We start from the raw sequence: 21,448 nt of genomic DNA on the forward strand, positions 1-21,448 counted from the left end.
CTCTATCACTCTATCACTATCCCGCTATCACTAACGCCCTCTCACTACCACTCTATCACTACTACTCTATCACTCTCACTCTATCACTATCCCACTACCACTCTATCACTATCCCTCTGTCACTACCACCCTATCACTATCACTCTATCCCTATCCCACTATCACTACCACCCTATCACTATCACTCAATCCCTACCCCTCTATCACTCTATCACTACCACTCTCACTATCACCCTATCACTTTATTATCACTCTGTCAAACCCCTCTATCACTCTCACTCTATCACTACCACTCTTTCAATATCACTCTTTCACTATCACTACCACTCTATCACTACCACTCTATCTCTCAGACTAAATGACTTACAGTCACACTCTGTATCTTTCTGTCTATTCTCTCTCTGAGCGTGGAACTGAATGCTCACGAGGTACAGAACCACAGTGTGTGTGTGCTCATGGCTCACACCATACTGTGAACTGCAGTCAATTCTGCTGTATCAGCTTTGTACTCTCCCTCACACACACACACACACATTGAAACACACACACATACAATAATGAACAGAGTAGTGGAGGTGTGGAGAGATCTGGCAAAGCATCAACACTCTGAAATCAGCCCCAAATAGAAGAGTTTGAAGATCAGTCAGAGAGAGGAGGCTGACTACACTCTGAGACGGGTTCTACAACTAGTATGACGAGTACTGTAACTACTAGTCATTACTAGGTTTTATAACTAGTACATCTAGTTTAATGACTAGTATGTCTAGTATTATAACTCATATGACTAGCATTATGACTAGTATGGCTAGTATTATAACTACTAGGACTGTTTTTTATAACTAGTACATCTAGTTTAATAACTAGAATGACTAGTATCATAACTAGTATGACTAGTATCATAACTAGTATGTCTAGTATTATCACTCATATGACTAGTATCATAACTAGTATGTCTAGTATTATAACTCATATGACTAGTATCATAACTAGTATGTCTAGTATCATAACTTGTTGTATGACTGGTATTATAACTAGTATGTCTAGTTCTACAGATAGTATTTCTAGTTTAAGAGCTTTCACTGAGGAAAATATGAATAAACTATCTACTGTAAAAACAAAAATGTAATAGAATAATGAAGTACTTTCTGTCATTTTGTTAGCATTAGCATGTCATGTAGTAGGAGGAGCATCGTTATAAGAGGGACCTGAAACCAGGAGAAGCGGTTGCCGTGGCAACAGTCGTTCTCAACAGATCAACGTCATTATTGAGGAATAACTGAGCTGGTTGCTGCTGTCGACCAATCAGGATCCAGGATTCCAGCGATTTACAGTGACACACACACATACACACACACACACACACGCTTGCGTGTACAATAACTTTGACAGCGACTTCCTGTTCCTCGTATCAGTTACTTCCTGTTTCCCATGATCCTCTCTGGTCAAGTTTGGACTGGGAAGCGAGCCAGGAGAACCGAGCCCCGAACGGGGAAGAAACATCACGGACAGAACCACAAAGAACCGGACTGGAGCGCGTGCGTGCGTGTGTGCAGTGTGTACGTGTGTGTGTGTGTGTGTGTGTGTGTGTGTGTGTGTGTGTTAGTATCAACATGCTAAAACACACACACACACAACCTGTGTGTGTGTGTGTGTGTGTGTGTGTTATTTTAGGTCTAACTTGTCAGACTCGTTTGAGTTTTAATTGTAATGTTCTTGTACTGCATGTGACTGTTCTCATGACTCTTTTCAAACAGGTTTAGAACTGAGAAATAAACAAGATTGAGTTTGACAGGCAGACAGACAGACAGACAGACAGACAGACAGACAGACAGACAGTATTTTTAATTTTTTATATTTGTTTTCCCATTAAAATGGATTGTACTATAAATAAATCGCATTGTGTATTTATTCACTCATTCATTGTATTCCACTATCATTGTATGCTAATGACAGTGTACTAATGATGTCTTAAACAGTACAATAAAAGTATATTAACAGTATAATAACAGTATAATAACAGTATAACAGTGTATTGACAGTGTATTAACAGTGTATTAACAGTATAATAACAGTGTATTAACAGTATAATAACAGTATAATAACAGTATAATAACAGTATAATACAGTGTATTAACAGTGTATTAACAGTGTATTCACAGTGTATTTACTTTGTCGTAACAGTGAGTAACTGTGTAGTGGAACTGTTATTACACTGTTAATACACTGTTAATACACTATTAATACACTGTTAATACACTGTCAGTGTAATAACAGTAATACCACGTCTCCCTGTTGCATAAGAGACATTTAGTCAAACTTCAACTCAAAACATGGTAGAAAGTTACTCTTCAACTGATGTAAATTCAGATCATTCATATTTTATTTCAAGCCGTTTCAATCTGTTGAATAATTCATCGTTGTTGTCGTGAAATGGCTGCGATGGGCTCAAATCAGCGCCATCGGGCCATGACATCATTAATAACGGCCACGGCAGAATTCCACTTTCTCTCCTTTCCTTTTCGGGGGTTTTATTCCCTCGCTCGCTGCGTCGCGTCGCCATGGAAACGCCTCGTGTTGCCAACCGGACAATGGGACGTTTCCACCTCTGACCCTGCGGCATCGGCGCCCCAAACAACAGCTGATTGTTCACCAATAAGTCCAATAAGACTGTGTGAACAGATGCATGATGGGAGTTTTTCTACGCACATCTTTTTACCCATCCACCTTTTTCAACGTGAGTTTAACGTTGTTGCACGAAATTGTGAGAATGAGCAAACGAGAAAAACACGCCGTGTGTGTGTGGGATAAGAGTTGAAGCCCTTACTCCTTCTAAACACAGACCAGATGGGGAGAGAGAGAGAGACAGAGAGAGAGAGAGAGAGAGAGAGATCACTGTGTGTTTCTAGTGGGTATACATGAACAGAATCAAAGTAAAGACTGAAAGAGACAGAGAGAGAGACAGAGAGGGAGAGACAGGAAAACAGATAAAGTGAAATGCTGCCTCTAGTTTACTTTAGCAAAAGGAAACTCACCCACGTGTGTGTGTGTGTGTGTGTGTGTGTGTGTGTGTTTACTGTACATGTAGGCCGGTGCCTCAGAAGTAGATAATCAATAAGTATCTACACACACGCACAAATTATGTAATGTATAATTCCTGACGTATGGATTATGTGTTTTTAAAATATGAATATTGAAAGGTCAGGGTCAAGCTACTGTACATTCTGTCAAAACATCTATTTTAAATATTTATTGATCTCTATGGGGGTGTTTCCACCGTCAGCAGATTGTGTAAAGACTTTCAGGGGATGGTATCTCAGGAGGTAGAGCTGGTGGTCTAGTCATCTAAAGGTTGCTGGTTGGATCCCAGGCTCCTCCTGCTAACATGCTGTAGTGTCCTTGAGCAAGACACTTAACCCCTCATTGCTCCTGATGGCTGCGTCCGTCGCTGTTTGAATGATTGTAAGTGGCTTTGGATAAAAGCGTCTGATCAATGTAATGTAAATTCCTCAAGAGATCAAAGTTGCTCCTGCCTGCTGGACCAGCATCAAAACACACGAGAAGTCAATGTTAAATGTGATCTTGATGAAATATGTATCATGTATCATCATACGAGCCGCTTCGGACCCTCCTTCACACTCCTAAGCCCCCGACTTCCAGTTTCCGTAGCGTGGGAAGAATGTCCCCAAAAACACGCGTTGAAAAAAACACAGACACAGTGTGACAGGGAGACAACACACACACACACACACACACACACACACACACACACTCTCTCTCCAGTGGAACAGGACCTGTGTGTGTGTGTGTGTGTGTGTGTGTGTGTGTGTGTGTGTGTGTGTGTGTGTGTGTGTGTGTGTGTGTGTGTGTGTGTGTGTGTGTGTGTGTGTGTGTGTGTGTGTGTGTGTGTGTGTTCTTACTTCTTGGAGGAACTCCGCGGACCCGCTCCGCGACGCGCCCCTGCAGTTGGACCACCCTGCGCTCCAGGGCCCCGGAGCGGCGTCCCGCGGCGGCCAGGTCCCGGTGCAGCTCGGTCAGGAGCCCCGCGGAGTGGCGCGACAGGTCGGACAGCTGGCGGAGCAGCGCGCACAGCGCCGCGCCGCACACGTCCACAAGGTCCACGAACCCCTGCCCCGGTCCGGGTCCGGGTCCGGGTCCCGGTCCCGGTCCCGGTCCGTGCGCCCGGGCGTCGAGCCTGCACAGGTCCCTGGGAAGGACCGCGCGCTTGTGGAACGGCATGACGCCCCGAAAACAAAACTCCTGAGTTGGATCCTTTCGTGATTAATCCAGAACCGGAGCCGCGTGGGGATCCGTTCCACGGGGCCCGGGGGACGGACGGGTCGCGGGGACGCGGAGGCTCGCGTCGCAAGTCGCGTCGCAAGTCGCGTCGCAAGTCGCAGAGCGGAACAAGAGCCGCGTCGTGCGCGCAACAGTCCGGTGGTTTCCTCCCCCCTCCACCCCCCCCCCCCCCCCCCCCCCCCCCCAAAAAAAAAAACCCAAAAGAACCTGGATGGAGAGACAGACAGGAGGAGAGAGAGAGAGAGAGAGAGACAGACAGGCGGAGAGAGAGAGACAGACTCAAAGACAGACAGGAGGAGAGAGAAAGACAGACAGGAGGAGAGAGAGAGAGAGAGAGACAGACAGGAGGAGAGAGACAGACAGGAGGAGAGAGAGACAGACACAAAGACAGACAGGAGGAGAGAGAGAGAGACAGACAGGAGGAGAGAGAGAGAGACAGACACAAGGACAGACAGGAGGAGAGAGAGAGAGACAGACAGGAGGAGAGAGAGAGAGAGACAGACACAAAGACAGACAGGAGGATGAACATGTTTACATTTTTCATTTGTCTTTTCTATTTTTTATATTTTAGCAGCAACATTTACAATGTTTCAACATTTACACTTTTCATGTTTTATTTTTAGGATATTTTTATTATTTATTTTCCGTTTGCGTAAACGTAACATTTCTCACTTCAAATAAACAAAATATAAAATAGATTAAAAAGAATAATAAACAATATTCTGAGCGTCTGCTTCTGCTGCTGGGGGCGGGGTCCGTGGCGTGGTCCGCCACCAGCAGCGCTGTGGAAAAAAGGACTGTGATTGGTCGATGGACCAGCGCTCAGTTACTTCTGAGTAACGACCGCTTCCTCCCATCGCTCCACCCAAATGATAATGCTAATGCTAGCCAGTGGCGCTGCTGAGAATCTACAATGGAGGACTCCGTTAATAACAGGAAGTAGCCTCCATCACCCTCCCGTAACGATGACGCTCCATCACCCGGACATCACAAAGCAGGGCTTCCAGGATGACAATCTCCACCTGGACCCCTCCACAGAACCCAAAGACCTCCACCTGGACACCTCCATAGGAACCCGAAGACCTCCACCTGGACACCTCCATAGGAACCTGAAGACCTCCACCCGGACCCCTCCATAGGAACCTGAAGACCTCCACCCGGATCCCTCCACAGAACCTGGAGACCTACACCTGGACTCCTTCACAGAACCTGAAGACCTCCACCCAGACCCCTCCACAGAACCTACAGACCTCCACCTGGACCCCTCCACAGAACCAAAAGACCTCCACCTGGACACCTCCATAGGAACCCGAAGACCTTCACCTGGACACCTCCATAGGAACCTGAAGACCTCCACCTGGACCCCTCCATAGGAACCTGCAGACCTACACCTGGACCCCTCCACAGAACCTGAAGACCTCCACCCGGACCCCTCCACAGAACCTGAAGACTTCCACCTGGACCACTCCATAGGAACCTGAAGACCTCCACCTGGACCCCTGTGTAGGAACCTGAAGACCTCCACCTGGACCCCTCCGTAGGAACCTGAAGACCTCCACCTGGACCCCTCCGTAGGAACCTGAAGACCTCCACCCGGACCCCTCCACAGAACCTGAAACCTTCCATCTGGACCCCTCCATAAGAACCTGAACACCTCCACCTGGACCACTTCATAGGAACCTGAAGACCTCCACCTGGACCCCTCCATAGAACCTCCAGACCTCCACCTGGACCCCTCCACAGAACCCAAAGACCTCCACCTGGACACCTGCATAGGAACCTGAAGATCACCACCTGGACCCCTCCACAGAACCTGAAGACCTCCACCCGGACCCCGCCACAGAACCTGCAGACCTCCACCTGGACCCCTAGACAGAACCTAGAGACCTCCACCCAGACCCCTCCACAGAACCTGGAGACCTCCACCTGGACCACTCCACAGAACCCTGCAGACCTCCGTCTGGACCCCTCCATAGGAACCCGTGACTGTGTGTGCAGATAAACCTGCTTCACCTCCTCCACCTCTCCATCTCAGATGGACGGTCAGCTTTCTTTCTCTCTTTCTTTCTTTCTCTCTTTCTTTCTCTCTTTCTTCCCTGATCTGCTTCCTTCCAACCTTCATCTCAACGTCTTCTCCTGGTTGTCACTAATCATCAGAGATTTGAATCAGCTGTTGTGTTTTGTTTGGTTTTCCCCCGCTGGGCCACGCCCTCCTAACGCTCCCTCCGTTCACATCCTCCTCCTCAAAAAGCTTTTTAAAATCTTTTAGTTGCCGTGGTTATCGACCGCGGTGCGTTGGTGAAGAAGCCACTGAGTGAGGCTGAGGGAGCGCCTCGTGGGTGGTGAACACAAGACTCTGCCGTCTCCACGCTGAAAGAGTCATTGAGTTGGTGACTTTGGCGGCTGCAGCCAGAAGCACGACGACGCCACGCCCGACGCCACGCCCGACGCCACGCCCGGCTTGTCCTTGCGGCACCGCCCGCTCTGAAGACCATGTGCTCCATGTAATGGACCCTTTGATCGAAAACGATCCCCGCCAGAGTTTCCTTCCCGACTCAGAGTCGACTCTCGTCGTTCGGGAACTTTCACCGACGGAGGTGAAGCCGGAAGGAGTCGTATGAACGGAGCGAGCGGTGGAGGGCGGAGACGACGGCTCGTCACAAGGTGTTTTTCAACTTTAAACTTCTTTTCACAGAGAAGGAACCATAGAACGAGTTGATTGAGAATAAGAAAGGCGTGTCTCTGATCCTTTCAGCGGGAACTCCCCGAAGCATATTCTGCACATTCTTCCTCTCTTTCTCTCTTTTCCCTGCTCTTCCACTACACGTCGGAGTGCCCCCCCCCCCCCCCCCCCTCCGCCGGGGGCTCCTGGACCCTCCTCCAGCCCCCGAAAGCACATCTGGTCCCAGAAACCCCCCCAGCACCCCCCAGCGACCCCGCCCAACACTGAACTTGGCTCACCTACATGTTTTTGTTCATGCAGCCTGTCGCACTCGAATGGAGAGAGGGGGATGGGAGGAGGGAGAGAGAGAGAGAGAGAAACATAAACTGCCTTTTATTGACACAATTGAAAACATAAACATGAGAAACGTATGGGAGGCGGAGCTTTCGTGTGTGTGTGTGTGTGTGTGTGTGTGTGTGTGCACGGAAAAAACTATGTCGACGAGTGCAAGAAGGGGGGGAAGATAGATAGATCCAGAGGGAGAAGAAGAAGGAGGAGGGGGAGAGAGAGTGCAGAGAGCTTCATGACATCATGCATGTGGTTGTCGTAGCGACGCAAAAATAACAACATCAGCGGCCAATCACAGGTCAATCGGTCACCGATCCAACCAATCAATTAGTCGGCAAATTAGTGATCAATGAGCTAATTGATCAAGTTGTTTGAACAGCTCGTCGGCCAATCAGCGAGCAGCGCTGTTATGAGTGATGAGAGGTTCAGGTCTTCATGAGTAACTGGAGGACAAGAAGAGAAGGAGGATTTCCTGAAGGATGGAGGACTTCCTGTAGGATGGAGGACAAGAAGAGAGGGAGACTTCCTGTAGGATGGAGGACAAGAAGAGAGGGAGGCTTCCTGTAGGATGGAGGACAAGAAGAGAGGGAGGCTTCCTGTAGGATGGAAGACAAGAAGAGAAGGAGGACTTCCTGAAGGATGGAGGACAAGAAGAGAGGGAGGACTTCCTGTAGGATGGAGGACAAGAAGAGAGGGAGGACTTCCTGAAGGATGGAGGACAAGAAGAGAAGGAGGACTTCCTGTAGGATGGAGGACAAGAAGAGAGGGAGACTTCCTCTAGGATGGAGGACAAGAAGAGAGGGAGGCTTCCTGTAGGATGGAAGACAAGAAGAGAAGGAGGACTTCCTGAAGGATGGAGGACAAGAAGAGAGGGAGGACTTCCTGAAGGATGGAGGACAAGAAGAGAAGGAGGACTTCCTGTAGGATGGAGGACAAGAAGAGAAGGAGGCTTTCCTGAAGGATGGAGGACTTCCTGTAGGATGGAGGACAAGAAGAGAGGGAGGACTTCCTGTAGGATGGAGGACAAGAAGAGAGGGAGGACTTCCTCTAGGATGGAGGACAAGAAGAGAAGGAGGACTTCCTGAAGGATGGAGGACAAGAAGAGAGGGAGGACTTCCTGTAGGATGGAGGACAAGAAGAGAGGGAGGACTTCCTGAAGGATGGAGGACAAGAAGAGAGGGAGGACTTCCTGAAGGATGGAGGACAAGAAGAGAGGGAGGACTTCCTGTAGGGTGGAAGACAAGAAGAGAAGGAGGACTTCCTGTAGGATGGAGGACAAGAAGAGAGGGAGGACTTCCTGTAGGATGGAGGACAAGAAGAGAGGGAGGACTTCCTGAAGGATGGAGGACAAGAAGAGAGGGAGGACTTCCTGTAGGATGGAGGACAAGAAGAGAGGGAGGACTTTCTTTTGGATGGAGGACAAGAAGAGGGAGGACTTCCTGTAGGATGGAGGACAAGAAGAGAGGGAGGACTTCCTGTAGGATGGAGGACAAGAAGAGAGGGAGGACTTCCTGTAGGATGGAGGACAAGAAGAGAAGGACTTCCTGTAGGATGGAGGACAAGAAGAGAGGGAGGACTTCCTTTAGGATGGAGGACAAGAAGAGAAGGACTTCCTGAAGGATGGAGGACAAGAAGAGAGGGAGGACTATCTGTAGGATGGAGGACAAGAAGAGAGGGAGGACTTCCTGTAGGATGGAGGACAAGAAGAGAAGGACTTCCTGTAGGATGGAGGACAAGAAGAGAGGGAGGACTTCCTGTAGGATGGAGGACAAGAAGAGAGGGAGGACTTCCTTTAGGATGGAGGACAAGAAGAGAGGGAGGACTTCCTTTTGGATGGAGGACAAGAAGAGAGGGAGGACTTCCTGTAGGATGGAGGACAAGAACAGAGGGAGGACTTCCTGTAGGATGGAGGACAAGAAGAGAAGGACTTCCTGAAGGATGGAGGACAAGAAGAGAGGGAGGACTATCTGTAGGATGGAGGACAAGAAGAGAGGGAGGACTTCCTGTAGGATGGAGGACAAGAAGAGAGGGAGGACTATCTGTAGGATGGAGGACAAGAAGAGAGGGAGGACTTCCTGTAGGATGGAGGACAAGAAGAGAGGGAGGACTTCCTGTAGGATGGAGGACAAGAAGAGAGGGATGATTCTCTCGTCCAGTCAGACGTTCAATCACATGGTAGATATTGATTAGAAACAGCTGCTTCCACCAAGATGACTGAGTTCATTGTTTCCATCTTTCTATTCTTTCTCTTCTTTCCATCTCTCTCTCGTATCCATCCATCCTCAGCCTTCGTCCTGAGAAGGATCCCTCCGAGGCCCCTCCCCTAATCTCCAATGCACCTCCCCCCATTCCCACCAACAATAAAGTTGATCATTGACCTTTGACCCTAAGGAGGGTTCACTTGGGAGCCCGCTGGTGGTGGAACAGGGTTCTGATTGGGGCGTTCCTCCCAGTCACGCCCCTCCGGGTGGCCGTTGCCGTCCCCCAGTGGAACTACGTCACTGGGCGGTGTTCTTTCCTCCACCGCCCCCTACTGGCCCCAAGAAGGTGGCATTGTACTCTAAACCGGGTCCAACCCCGACCGAGGAGTTTGGTTCCAGCGCCTCCTCCCCCACCCAAGGGGCAACAAGCCCAGTCTCCTCCCCCACCCAAGAGGCGGCGCCCCACGTGACGGATGTCATTTTCCAGTCCCGGACCCACTCTGCGGGACCCACCCGGAGCCGGACCCGGACCCCCGTGGTTCTCCTGGAGGGCGGTGGACCCAGCAGGTGGCGGCATCACGGCACTTCTTCAGGCTGGCCCCGCCCCTGCCTGCCCCGCCCGGTTCCCCCAAACATCTCCCGATGAGGGTTTGCTGAACCTGTCGTGGGCGGAGTCAGCAGAGGACACACAAACCCCTCCACCCGTCCCAGAAGGGGATCAGTATGGATTTTACAGTTCACACATTGATTTATATTCAAATAGATTTCATGGAGTTTTTAACCATTTATGTCACCATCTTTCAGGCAGACAACGCTGCGTCCTTATGTCATGACGTCACTTCCTGTTCCTGTCGCGTCCCGCCAAACACAGCATATGACTGCGCACACACACACACTCTCCCGTGGTGTGTGTTGTTGTGGAATGCGTTGGATGTGTGGAGGTGAGATTTGAGAGCCAGGTCACTGCAGAGAGGAGCGCTGGCGATCCCTCTCCCCCCCCCCCCCCCCCACACACACACACTCTCAGGCCAGGTTTCCGTGGAGCGGAGCAGGCGGAGGCCCAGCAGTCGCCATATGGACCAGAACTGAAGTCAGAACACACAGAGCGAGGGAGGAGGGAGGGAGAGGAGAGCTGGAAAGAGAGGGAGGGCGGGAGATCATGGAGAATTTCTAACAGCAATGTTAATTTCTATTTTTATCTTCTCTTCAGCCTGTTTAATGTATCTAGAATATAGCTGCAACATTTACATTTGTCTGTTGTACTTTTTGTTTTCACAATGTAAACATGTTTTCCATGTTAATAAAACCATTTGAATTCATACTGAATTGATAATTCACCATCGAAAATCTATTATTAAACAAAACAAACAGATTAATGCATGTGTACATGTAACGTATATATTGTGTATAGAGTGCGACAGAGCGAGGGATGTGGAAAGACTGCAGGAGCAAAGCATTGTGGGAAAGAGGATGAGAAAGTGGGAAGAGGGAGAGAAGATAGGAGGCTAGAGATGGAAAGTGGGAGGACGGGAGGTAGAAAAAAAGAGGGGAACGTACTGCAGTCCAAATATAGAAACAGGGTGAGGTGGAGATGAAGGGATGACCAGGGGAGTCACATCAAGAGGGAGACAGAGTGATGGAGACAAAAAAGAGAGGGAGGGAGAGATAGTGAGGAAAGAGAGGAAGGAGGGAGTGATGGATGGATGACAAGAGGCGGAGTCAGCGGGTGGTCCTGAGAGAGAAAGAGGGATTAGGGTGGAGTAAAAACAGATGGATGGACCAAGGGATGACGGACGGAAAAGTGGAAGACGGGATTGAGGAGGAGTTCAATTCATTGACCGTGGTTATGCAATTTAACAGATTGATTTGCATAATCTGTGAAGTCCATCAGCTCATTAGCATATTCATGTGGTGGACCCTACATCCAGGTTCAGTGTTTCCTACAGAATGAGATTCAAACCCAAAGCACCTTTTGTTTTCATCAACAACATGATGAACACATCCGAGGCTGTTTATTATACCTGGAAAAATACTAATTCATTTGGTTCTGGACCAAAAGGAGAGAGCGTTGTCGTACCGATGGCCTCATGGTGTGGTACCGATGGCCTCATGCGGTGTGGTACCGAGGGCCTCATGCGGTGTGGTACCGAGGGCCTCATGGTGTGGTACCGAGGGCCTCATGGTGTGGTACCGAGGGCCTCATGGTGTGGTACCGAGGGCCTCATGGTGTGGTACCGAGGGCCTCATGGTGTGGTACCGATGGCCTCATGGTGTGGTACCGAGGGCCTCATGGTGTGGTACCGAGGGCCTCATGGTGTGGTACCGATGGCCTCATGGTGTGGTACCGAGGGCCTCATGGTGTGGTACCGATGGCCTCATGGTGTGGTACCGAGGGCCTCATTGTATGGTACCGAGGGCCTCATGGTGTGGTACCGAGGGCCTCATGCGGTGTGGTACCGAGGGCCTCATGGTGTGGTACCGAGGGCCTCAAGCGGTGTGGTATTGAGGGCCTCATGGTGTCATACCGAGGGCCTCAAGCGGTGTGGTATTGAGGGCCTCATGGTGTCATACCGAGGGCCTCATGGTGTGGTACCGAGGGCCTCATGGTGTGGTACCGAGGGCCTCATGGTGTGGTACCGAGGGCCTCATGCGGTGTGGTACCGAGGGCCTCATGGTGTGGTACCGATGGCCTCATGGTGTGGTACCGATGGCCTCATGGTGTGGTACCGAGGGCCTCATTGTATGGTACCGAGGGCCTCATGGTGTGGTACCGAGGGCCTCATGCGGTGTGGTACCGAGGGCCTCATGGTGTGGTACCGAGGGCCTCATGCGGTGTGGTACCGAGGGCCTCATGGTGTGGTACCGAGGGCCTCAAGCGGTGTGGTATTGAGGGCCTCATGGTGTCATACCGAGGGCCTCAAGCGGTGTGGTATTGAGGGCCTCATGGTGTCATACCGAGGGCCTCATGGTGTGGTACCGAGGGCCTCATGGTGTGGTACCGATGGCCTCATGGTGTGGTACCGATGGCCTCATGGTGTGGTACCGATGGCCTCATGGTGTGGTACCGAGGGCCTCATGGTGTGGTACCGAGGGCCTCATGGTGTGGTACCGAGGGCCTCATGCGGTGTGGTACCGAGGGCCTCATGGTGTGGTACCGAGGGCCTCATGGTGTGGTACCGATGGCCTCATGGTGTGGTACCGAGGGCCTCATTGTATGGTACCGAGGGCCTCATGGTGTGGTACCGAGGGCCTCATGCGGTGTGGTACCGAGGGCCTCATGGTGTGGTACCGATGGCCTCATGGTGTGGTACCGATGGCCTCATGGTGTGGTACCGAGGGCCTCATGGTGTGGTACCGATGGCCTCATGGTGTGGTACCGATGGCCTCATGGTGTGGTACCGAGGGCCTCATTGTATGGTACCGAGGGCCTCATGGTGTGGTACCGAGGGCCTCATGCGGTGTGGTACCGAGGGCCTCATGGTGTGGTACCGAGGGCCTCAAGCGGTGTGGTATTGAGGGCCTCATGGTGTCATACCGAGGGCCTCAAGCGGTGTGGTATTGAGGGCCTCATGGTGTCATACCGAGGGCCTCATGGTGTGGTACCGAGGGCCTCATGGTGTGGTACAGAGGGCCTCATGGTGTGGTACAGAGGGCCTCATGGTGTGGTACCGAGGGCCTCAAGCGGTGTGGTATTGAGGGCCTCATGCTTCTCCAAACAATAGTGTTGGTGGCTCCTGGCCCCTTTAAATGTAAAGCTGAGGACGATCAACATTTCACTCTGTAAATCAAAGCAGATCAGTGATGTTTTGTTGGGAAACAAGTTATTTTAAGGATTTTTTTCAAGCCCCATTTTTTAGAGGTTGCTTGTGGCGGACCCCACCACGACCTGTGTTGCGTCTCTCTACGGGGCAAGCCAGTCCACACAGCTAGGCATCCCATAATTATATCAGAGCTGCAGGCTGAACCGGCCGAGACTGTTTAACTTGGTTTCACTTTTAAAGGCTGATCCCTGATTTTAAAGCTGCTGTCACTGAAAGGCTGCTGGTCACTGAAAGGCTGCTGGTCACTGAAAGGCTGCTGGTCACTGAAAGGCTGCTGGTCACTGAAAGGCTGCTGTCACTGAAAGGCTGCTGGTCACTGAAAGGCTGCTGGTCACTGAAAGGCTGCTGTCACTGAAAGGCTGCTGTCACTGAAAGGCTGCTGGTCACTGAAAGGCTGCTGTCACTGAAAGGCTGCTGGTCACTGAAAGGCTGCTGTCACTGAAAGGCTGCTGGTCACTGAAAGGCTGCTGTCACTGAAAGGCTGCTGTCACTGAAAGGCTGCTGTCACTGAAAGGCTACTGTCACTGAAAGGCTGCTGTCACTGAAAGGCTGTTGTCACTGAAAGGCTGTTGTCACTGAAAGGCTGTTGTCACTGAAAGGCTGCTGGTCACTGAAAGGCTGCTGGTCACTGAAAGGCTGCTGTCACTGAAAGGCTGCTGTCACTGAAAGGCTGCTGTCACTGAAAGGCTGCTGGTCACTGAAAGGCTGCTGGTCACTGAAAGGCTGCTGTCACTGAAAGGCTGCTGGTCACTGAAAGGCTGCTGTCACTGAAAGGCTGCTGTCACTGAAAGGCTGCTGTCACTGAAAGGCTGTTGTCACTGAAAGGCTGTTGTCACTGAAAGGCTGTTGTCACTGAAAGGCTGTTGTCACTGAAAGGCTGTTGGTCACTGAAAGGCTGCTGTCACTGAAAGGCTGCTGGTCACTGAAAGGCTGCTGTCACTGAAAGGCTGCTGTCACTGATTAAGACATAAAATACATCCAAGTCTTTTTTGATGACGATGGATTTGGAAAGCTTGAGACTGTTTTTAAGGACCTGCTCCAGGACCTGTTCCAGGATGGTGGTGTAATAGAAGTTGATGTTTGTTAAGTGTCACACACACACACTTTGTACTTTGTACTAAACACTTTATTTCAAGGTTGTGTTTTAGCTGCTGCCCTGTTTGGCCGCCAGCCGCTTGTCTCTCTCCTCTGCGATGGTGAGACGGATTCCCTTCCCTCGAGGCAGTGAGACCCACGGCTTGTTGAGCTGCAACACAAGCACACAACACCACAGGTGAGACCACAGGTGAGACCAAAGGTGAGACCACAGGTGAGACCACAGGTGAGACTGTTTTATTTTAATTTCTTCTGATTATTTCAATGGATTTGAACGACATAAGACCCTGGTTAAAAACACTGGTTACCATGGTGATACCAGTTTGTTCTACGCCCATCCCACTGCACCGTCACTATGATTAATGTTTACAGCTGATACAAGGAGCTCAGATCATTTAATTCATACATTTATCATTGAGTTGGGGGTGAAGCAGAACTACATCACTTCAACATTTAATTCATACATTCTTATCACTGAGTTGGTGAAGCAGAACTACGTCACCTTTGGTTCTCTTTAGACAGTTTACACCAGTGTTGCAAAACTCCGCCCGGTGCCTGAATTTATTTTACTGGACAAACATCAACGTTATCAACCACGTTTCACTATAATTCTACGTCACAAAGGCAGATATAATGTTGACGTAGGACACAGCGGCCCCTGCACCCCGTCAACAGAGGGGAGGGGCCCCCGGTACCGGCGCAAGGTACCAGATGTGCTGGGCGGAAAAACACCCCTGTGCAGCTCCACCTCCCTGACGGAGGCTATGTTTTCTATCACCATTAGCAGACAATTCCTTTAACCAGGAAGAGAACTGCTGATTACCAGAGCCAGACATCAGGACACTAAGGTGGTGCTGTAAAGCTACGCCCAACGCACAGTGACAGTGCACCAACAGGCGTTGGGGTGGAGTGACGGTGCCAGTGCGGCTGTTATTTTAAAGGAGCACTAAGACGGTGTCGTAGGTAAATACTTTGCCGATGACGAAGATGTTGGACAGCCTGGTGGCGAAGCTGTTGCCGGTGCTGTCCTTGACGTGCACCACGTCAAACGACCCGGGGTGACGCTCCCGGTTGGTGATCACACCGATACGACCCAAGTTAGCACCACCCGTCACCATGCACATGTTACCTGAGGAGGAGAAGGAGATGGAGGAGGAGGGGAGTTCAGACATAACCTCTGTGAAATACTAGAAAATAAATGATGAATCATCATTCGAGAGTCATAACTTCTATAAAGGTAAATAAGTTCAAATATAAATATCACATTTTACCAAACTCATCATTGTTTTTGATTGAAAGCCATTTCCTCTAAGTATTGTCAACTTTCCTTCCGTCAGTAACTGTTCTTCAGACACTTTGATTGGGCGTCACTGTGACATCAAATACGTGAAGGAGGTTAAAGTGCTTCCTGTACCGGTGTCGAACTTGATGAACTCGGTGATCTTGCCGCTCTCCAGGTCGATGCGCACCGTGTCGTTCACCTTGATCAGGGGGTCAGGGTAGCGGATGGTGCGGGCATCGTGGGTCACCAGGTGGGGCACGCCCTTGGTGCCCACCAGGATCTTCTTCACCTTGCAGAGCTTGTACTGAGGAAGAGGAGGAAGGGTAAGAAGCGGATCCCAGCGGAGTGGGGTTTCAAAGCGGAGGTGCCCGGCCCCACCTTGGCCTCCTCGGCGGTGATGCGGTGGACGGTGAAGCGTCCCTTCACGTCGTAGATCAGACGGAAGTGCTCGCCCGTCTTCTCAATGCTGATCACATCTGGAGGAGGACAAGAAACAATCTGTGAACGCAGCGCCACCACCTTAAAACGCATCATACCGCCAGATCAAACCACGCCCTGCAGGTACAAGCACCACCTGACACCTGCGCTTCAGCGTATGGTTGTAGTGACATCGAGGTGTTCACAGGCGGCTGCTCCAGGAGAAGCGTCCTGGTTCGACCTGAAGATCCAGGTTCCTAAGCAACAACCACATCAACCTTACATTCCTCACGATGCCTCCATCAAGGTGCAGCACCAGCCTGGGCATCAACCGTCCAAGGTCACCCTGGTCCGGGCTTCCTCCGGTTCTGCAAATGAAACCACCTCCACGAGGCGGCGAAGTGTGGACGGAGCTGACTGGGTGTGACATGAGGCGGAGGAGCTACATCCCTCCCATGACTTCTCTGTACTCCGACGGTGCAGATTTGAAAATCAAACTACACCCTTTCGCGCGCGACAGGAAGCCAATATATTCCTCCGGTGTTGACATCCATGCAGAATAAGGAACAAGCGTTTTCTTCTCCATTAAGATTTTAAATAATAATTATTAGTAATTGTTATACTTTGATGTGAAGGTTTTGTTTGAAGCTTTCAGACGTTCACCGTGGTGCTCAAAGCGTGGCCCGGGGACCTCCACGGGTCCTGCCATAAAAATGATAAGTCAGACTTAATGTTCCGACGTCAGCACCGCCAGGTCCTGGAATGACTTCCTGGATTCTTGTTTCTCCATCAGTTCCGCCTACAATCGAGTCTCCATCACGTCATCAATTAAAACACTGATCTCAGATCAGACCTAGAGACCAGATCTGATCAAATCCAACATCCGCTGCCTGGCAGGTTCCTCAAGGTCCCTGGGGTGGAAGAAGGCGTGTCCTTCTCTTGGTCATCTGTTCAAGGTTTTTGAATTCCAAACCCCAGGGATGAAGGAGGGGTTTAAAAAGATGATGAAACGGATTCTTTTTTCAACGCAACATCAGGATGTTTGTGCTCTGGTGTGACATCATTATCATTCTAACTTTACCACCTTCCAGCTTCACCTGGACATCCCTGCAGAGCAGTTACCATGACGACATCATTTTCATAATACCCTTTACATTCCACCATCACTTGCATGTTTTAATTGATATTTATGGTGGATTTTCAGCCACATGATGGTGCATTTCAGGCTTCTTAAATTGACGGTGCAGGCGAGTTGAAGCTCTTCTACATAAAACCTGTTGTCACACTGGTCACAGCTGTGACGCGCCTGACAAATCAATCATTTACCTTTAATCACAATTATTTGTACTTGTCAACTACAATCAACGGCACATCCCAGAATCAAAACCAGATGATTCATTATCTGAACAGTGGAGCAGTTTCTCTGCGGTGGCTTCAGGCAAAATAAGCTTGAAAGTCAATGTCATAATATATGATGAAATGAGTCATTATATAGACATAGATACTAGTCATATCAATCATATAGATGATACTAGTCATATGATATAAATATGAATCATATTATAGATAGAAAGTTGACGTTGGAGCTCAGAACTTCTTAGAAGAGATCATTCTGTTCACCTTCTTTGTTTCATCATCGCTCCTCGTGACTGATCTGGATTCTAAACATGTCATAGAGGTGCTGGGCATCGAACCGACCGCAGAGCAGCACTGAAGGGTCGTGCCTCAGATACAAAAGGCAGCTTGACATTGATCACACTGATGTCTGTCACTTCCTCAGGTCTGTGTACAAATGTATTTTAGGGTCGTCTAAATCAATAAATATATTATAGAAGCAACTTTTCAATTGAGAATGGTAACGATGAAAGCCCAGCCCGAACCCCAGAAGCACGACAGGTTTTTTTTCCACAGAAAATAAACTTGTCAATTTCCACAGCTTCTAAATGGAGATATTAAAGGCAAACTTATGGTGCACTGTGTATTTTTTATATATATATATATATATATATATACACACATACATGCACACATAAATAGATATACATATATATATATATATACACACACACACACACACACACACACATCTCTAATACAAATGTGGGAGCCGCCCACACCCTGCAGCTGTGTTTTTCATCATATTCATTTCCTTCAGTGTTTGGTTGGTGTTTTGGCTTCTCTGTGAAACAGAACCACACCGTACTGCAGCAGTCAGTCCACCAGTCAGCGACATCTAATGAGGTGTTGTTGAGACGCTCACCCATGAATCCGGTGGGGTAGGTGATGTCGGTGCGGACCTTGCCGTCGATCTTGATGAACCTCTGCATGCAGATCTTCTTGACCTCATCCCCGGTCAGGGCGTACTTGAGACGGTTCCTCAGGAAGATGATGAGGGGCAGGCACTCCCTCAGCTTGTGGGGACCAGTGGAAGGGCGGGGAGCCTGGGGGAGGATGGGAACACCATCAATACATAATAATAATAATAATAATAATAATGAGGAATCTTCATATATCCCCGCTGTCTCAACAGCTCAGTGAAAACAATAAAGCAATGCATTTAAAATAAAGGAAAAATATGAGTGAAGCCAACAAATAACTTTACACAATAAAATACACGAAACCTAATGATGACGACCAAACATAAATACAATCAATATATATTTAGATTATAAACTGAAATAACGTCAGGTCTATTCCAACTACATTCTGTTGGATCAGATGTTGCAGATGCAGCATAACAGTGGCACCTTGATTTACAAGGGCACTAACATACCAGCTTTACCAGCTACAAGACGGTGGGTTTTTGTATTCATTTGCGAGCAAGAATGTGAGTTATGAGGAGCGCGCTTCAGGTGCCACCGCTAGTGGGCGTGGCCAGCCAACGCGGCCACATCCCGCGTCTCACTCCTTCGCTTCACGTGTTGACCTGAGCGTGAAAGCTTCTCTTTTGTGGTTTGTGCAGTTATTATGACAATTTTTTTTCTAACCATGGGTCCTTAGTGCTGAGAAGAAGAAGCGGATGATGTCATTGAATTAAAGCATGACATCATAGAAAAACATGAGCAGGGTGTGTGTGTGTGTGTGTGATGGAATTGGCAATTTTTTTAAGTTAAACGAAAGTGAAGTGAAAAATAAATAAATAGTAGTGATTAAGTTCAGCAATAACATGCAACTAAACCAACTCCTCCACCCTCCTCCGCCTATCTCCTCCACCAGCATCTTCCGTTCGTCCAAGTAGTCTGATCTCAACGGTAAATACACTTTATAAAACCAGTTATTTCTTTACATTCTCTTTTATTATGTTTTAATACTATATTGGTTATTTATAAATACATTTTTCAGATTTAAAAAACACATTGAAAAAAGTGGGTGTTTTTTTGGGGCTGAACGGATGAATGGCACCTGAATTCATTTCAGTGCGGAAAATCGATTTGCTATAGATAGATTGAATTACGAGCCCTGTCACGGAACCAATTACACTCCTGAGTCAAAGTACCACTGCACTTTATTGTGGTCAAACAGTGGATTCACTTAGACCATTGGAAACTTACCTGCATCTTGAAACCATAACGTTTGTTACAGAAATCGAAAAAGGTGGAATTGGAATATGGAATTGAAGTAATTTCCCCCTGGGATCATTAAAGTATTTCTGATTCTGAAATGATGGAGTCCAAGCATCTCACATCAAATTAGGTAACAATAAGGCAATAGAATAAAAATATATTAAAAAACATCAGCCAAGAGACTCTAAACCCTAACCCCAAAAAACTTCAAAGCACATAAACCTCAACTAGAAATGGATAACCAAAAAGTAAACCATAGCTCAAATGAAGAAAAATAATGAAGAGGAGAAATCCGGTCAAGTACAGGAAACAATTAATATAATAAACCTATACATTTAAAATGTATGGAAGGGATCAGGTCCAGCCAGGCTTCGGTTCTCTCCGAAGGGGTTATGAGGACGAAGACAAGCGTCTGGCTGCACATTATCCTGCTTATTACAGATACTTCTACAATATAATGAGACAGAAAAAGTGATTTGAAATGATTGTTTGTATTCCATGTTTAATTTAAGCTTGCACTGACAAAAGTCAACCAAGCAACCTACGGAAATCAAACTTATACGATATTTTACTCACATGAACAATCAGAGAAAGACATGAACATAATTCAGATTCCTTAATGACCAACATTGTGTTCATCCCGCGTCGTATCACAATGTCAACATTGAGACACGACCCCCGCGAGTCCCCGCTTCACCCACTTGGGAGGGAACAAACATCAAGGCTTTTTCAACTTACGAACACTCCTGTCAGCTTGTCCAGCATCCAGTGCTTGGGCGCCGCGACGCGCTTCAGGTGCTTCTTGGGTCCTCGGGCCTGGGAAGAGGAGGCAGCAGCCGATGAGCAAGGCAGCACTCACACGGCGGCTACAGGGCTGAACAACCGATCTAAGTATTAACCAAACCGCACAAGCTGCGATCTGTAATTAAACTAAACGTGTGATAAAACAGCACCGTGGTGCCGCAGAGACGCCCCAGCGTTAGAAAAACACCCATTTCTGTCTGGTACAGACTCAAATGTCCCATCGTCATGTTTTTAACAAGTGTTTTCTGTGAAAATCCAACATTGTGACGCAAACATGATGGTTCACACTGATCATGAATCCTGTATCTGCCAAAACAATGGAAACATGATATTTTTTATTCATTATATCGTGCAGCTGTACTCGGGTTTAGTAAACTACCATAATATATAATAATATTCAAAGCACGATGTGAGATAACTGGAGTTCGGTCTAATTTCAGGGAGTAATCGTTGAATGGGGACAGATCCACAGCGTTAGCATGGGAGCTAGCATCCTCGCTGGCTAACGAGCTTCAGAACGTCTGCTTTACATTTTAAAAAGCCGGTTAAATGTATATTTAGGAGAGAACGTGTTTTCGCCAGTGTAAGAGCTTGAATCCGTCCGCGCTTTGCATCATATTCTCGGGGCTGCGGTCGGAGAATCGCGGGGGACTAGCTGAAGCTAACTAGCTGATGCTAACTAGCCGCGGAAGATGGCTCCGGCGGGGTCAACACGCTCGGACTGTCGGTCAATAAACAACTCGAACCGCGGGTTTGGTTTAACAATTCACACTCTAAACGTCCGCTAACAAGTGCGATTTGCGATTAAACGGTTGAAACGGGTGATACCGGGACGGTAAACGCGGATGTTCGGGGATGGTTGGGAGGGGGACGGGGCAGAGGAGCAGCTCACCATGTTGGAGTCTGCGGGGAAAAGGGTCCCTCCGCTTCCGGCCCTGCGAGATAAGCCCCGCTACGGC

The 21,448-nt window shown here is 48.7% G+C and overlaps 1 protein-coding gene and 1 pseudogene across 2 annotated transcripts in view; one reads left to right on the forward strand and one right to left on the reverse strand.

Annotated features, from left to right (window-relative positions):
• Positions 1-21,448, forward strand: part of LOC307247463 — a 442,915-nt pseudogene that overhangs the window by 15,579 nt on the left and 405,888 nt on the right. The gene's annotated exons all lie outside the window — the stretch shown is intronic.
• On the reverse strand, positions 14,433-21,440 carry rps4x (ribosomal protein S4 X-linked). The gene is made up of 7 exons (XM_080023713.1): positions 21,382-21,440; positions 20,424-20,501; positions 18,383-18,563; positions 16,084-16,181; positions 15,838-16,009; positions 15,395-15,552; positions 14,433-14,574 (listed from the first exon to the last, which is right to left on the reverse strand). Exons 1-7 carry the CDS (start codon positions 21,382-21,384, stop codon positions 14,473-14,475), a joined length of 792 nt encoding a protein of 263 aa, XP_079879839.1. The 5' UTR covers positions 21,385-21,440; the 3' UTR covers positions 14,433-14,472.

The sequence above is a fragment of the Zeus faber genome, assembly GCF_960531495.2.
Source record: "Zeus faber genome assembly, chromosome: 22".
Classification (NCBI taxonomy): domain Eukaryota; kingdom Metazoa; phylum Chordata; class Actinopteri; order Zeiformes; family Zeidae; genus Zeus; species Zeus faber.

Coding starts and splice junctions, on each gene's coding strand:
- rps4x (XM_080023713.1), bottom strand. Junction 16,010..16,083: donor TCACCGCCGAGGAGGCCAAG/GTGGGGCCGGGC, acceptor CCTCTTCCTCAG/TACAAGCTCTGCAAGGTGAA. Junction 14,575..15,394: donor ACATCTTCGTCATCGGCAAA/GTATTTACCTAC, acceptor CTTGTGTTGCAG/CTCAACAAGCCGTGGGTCTC.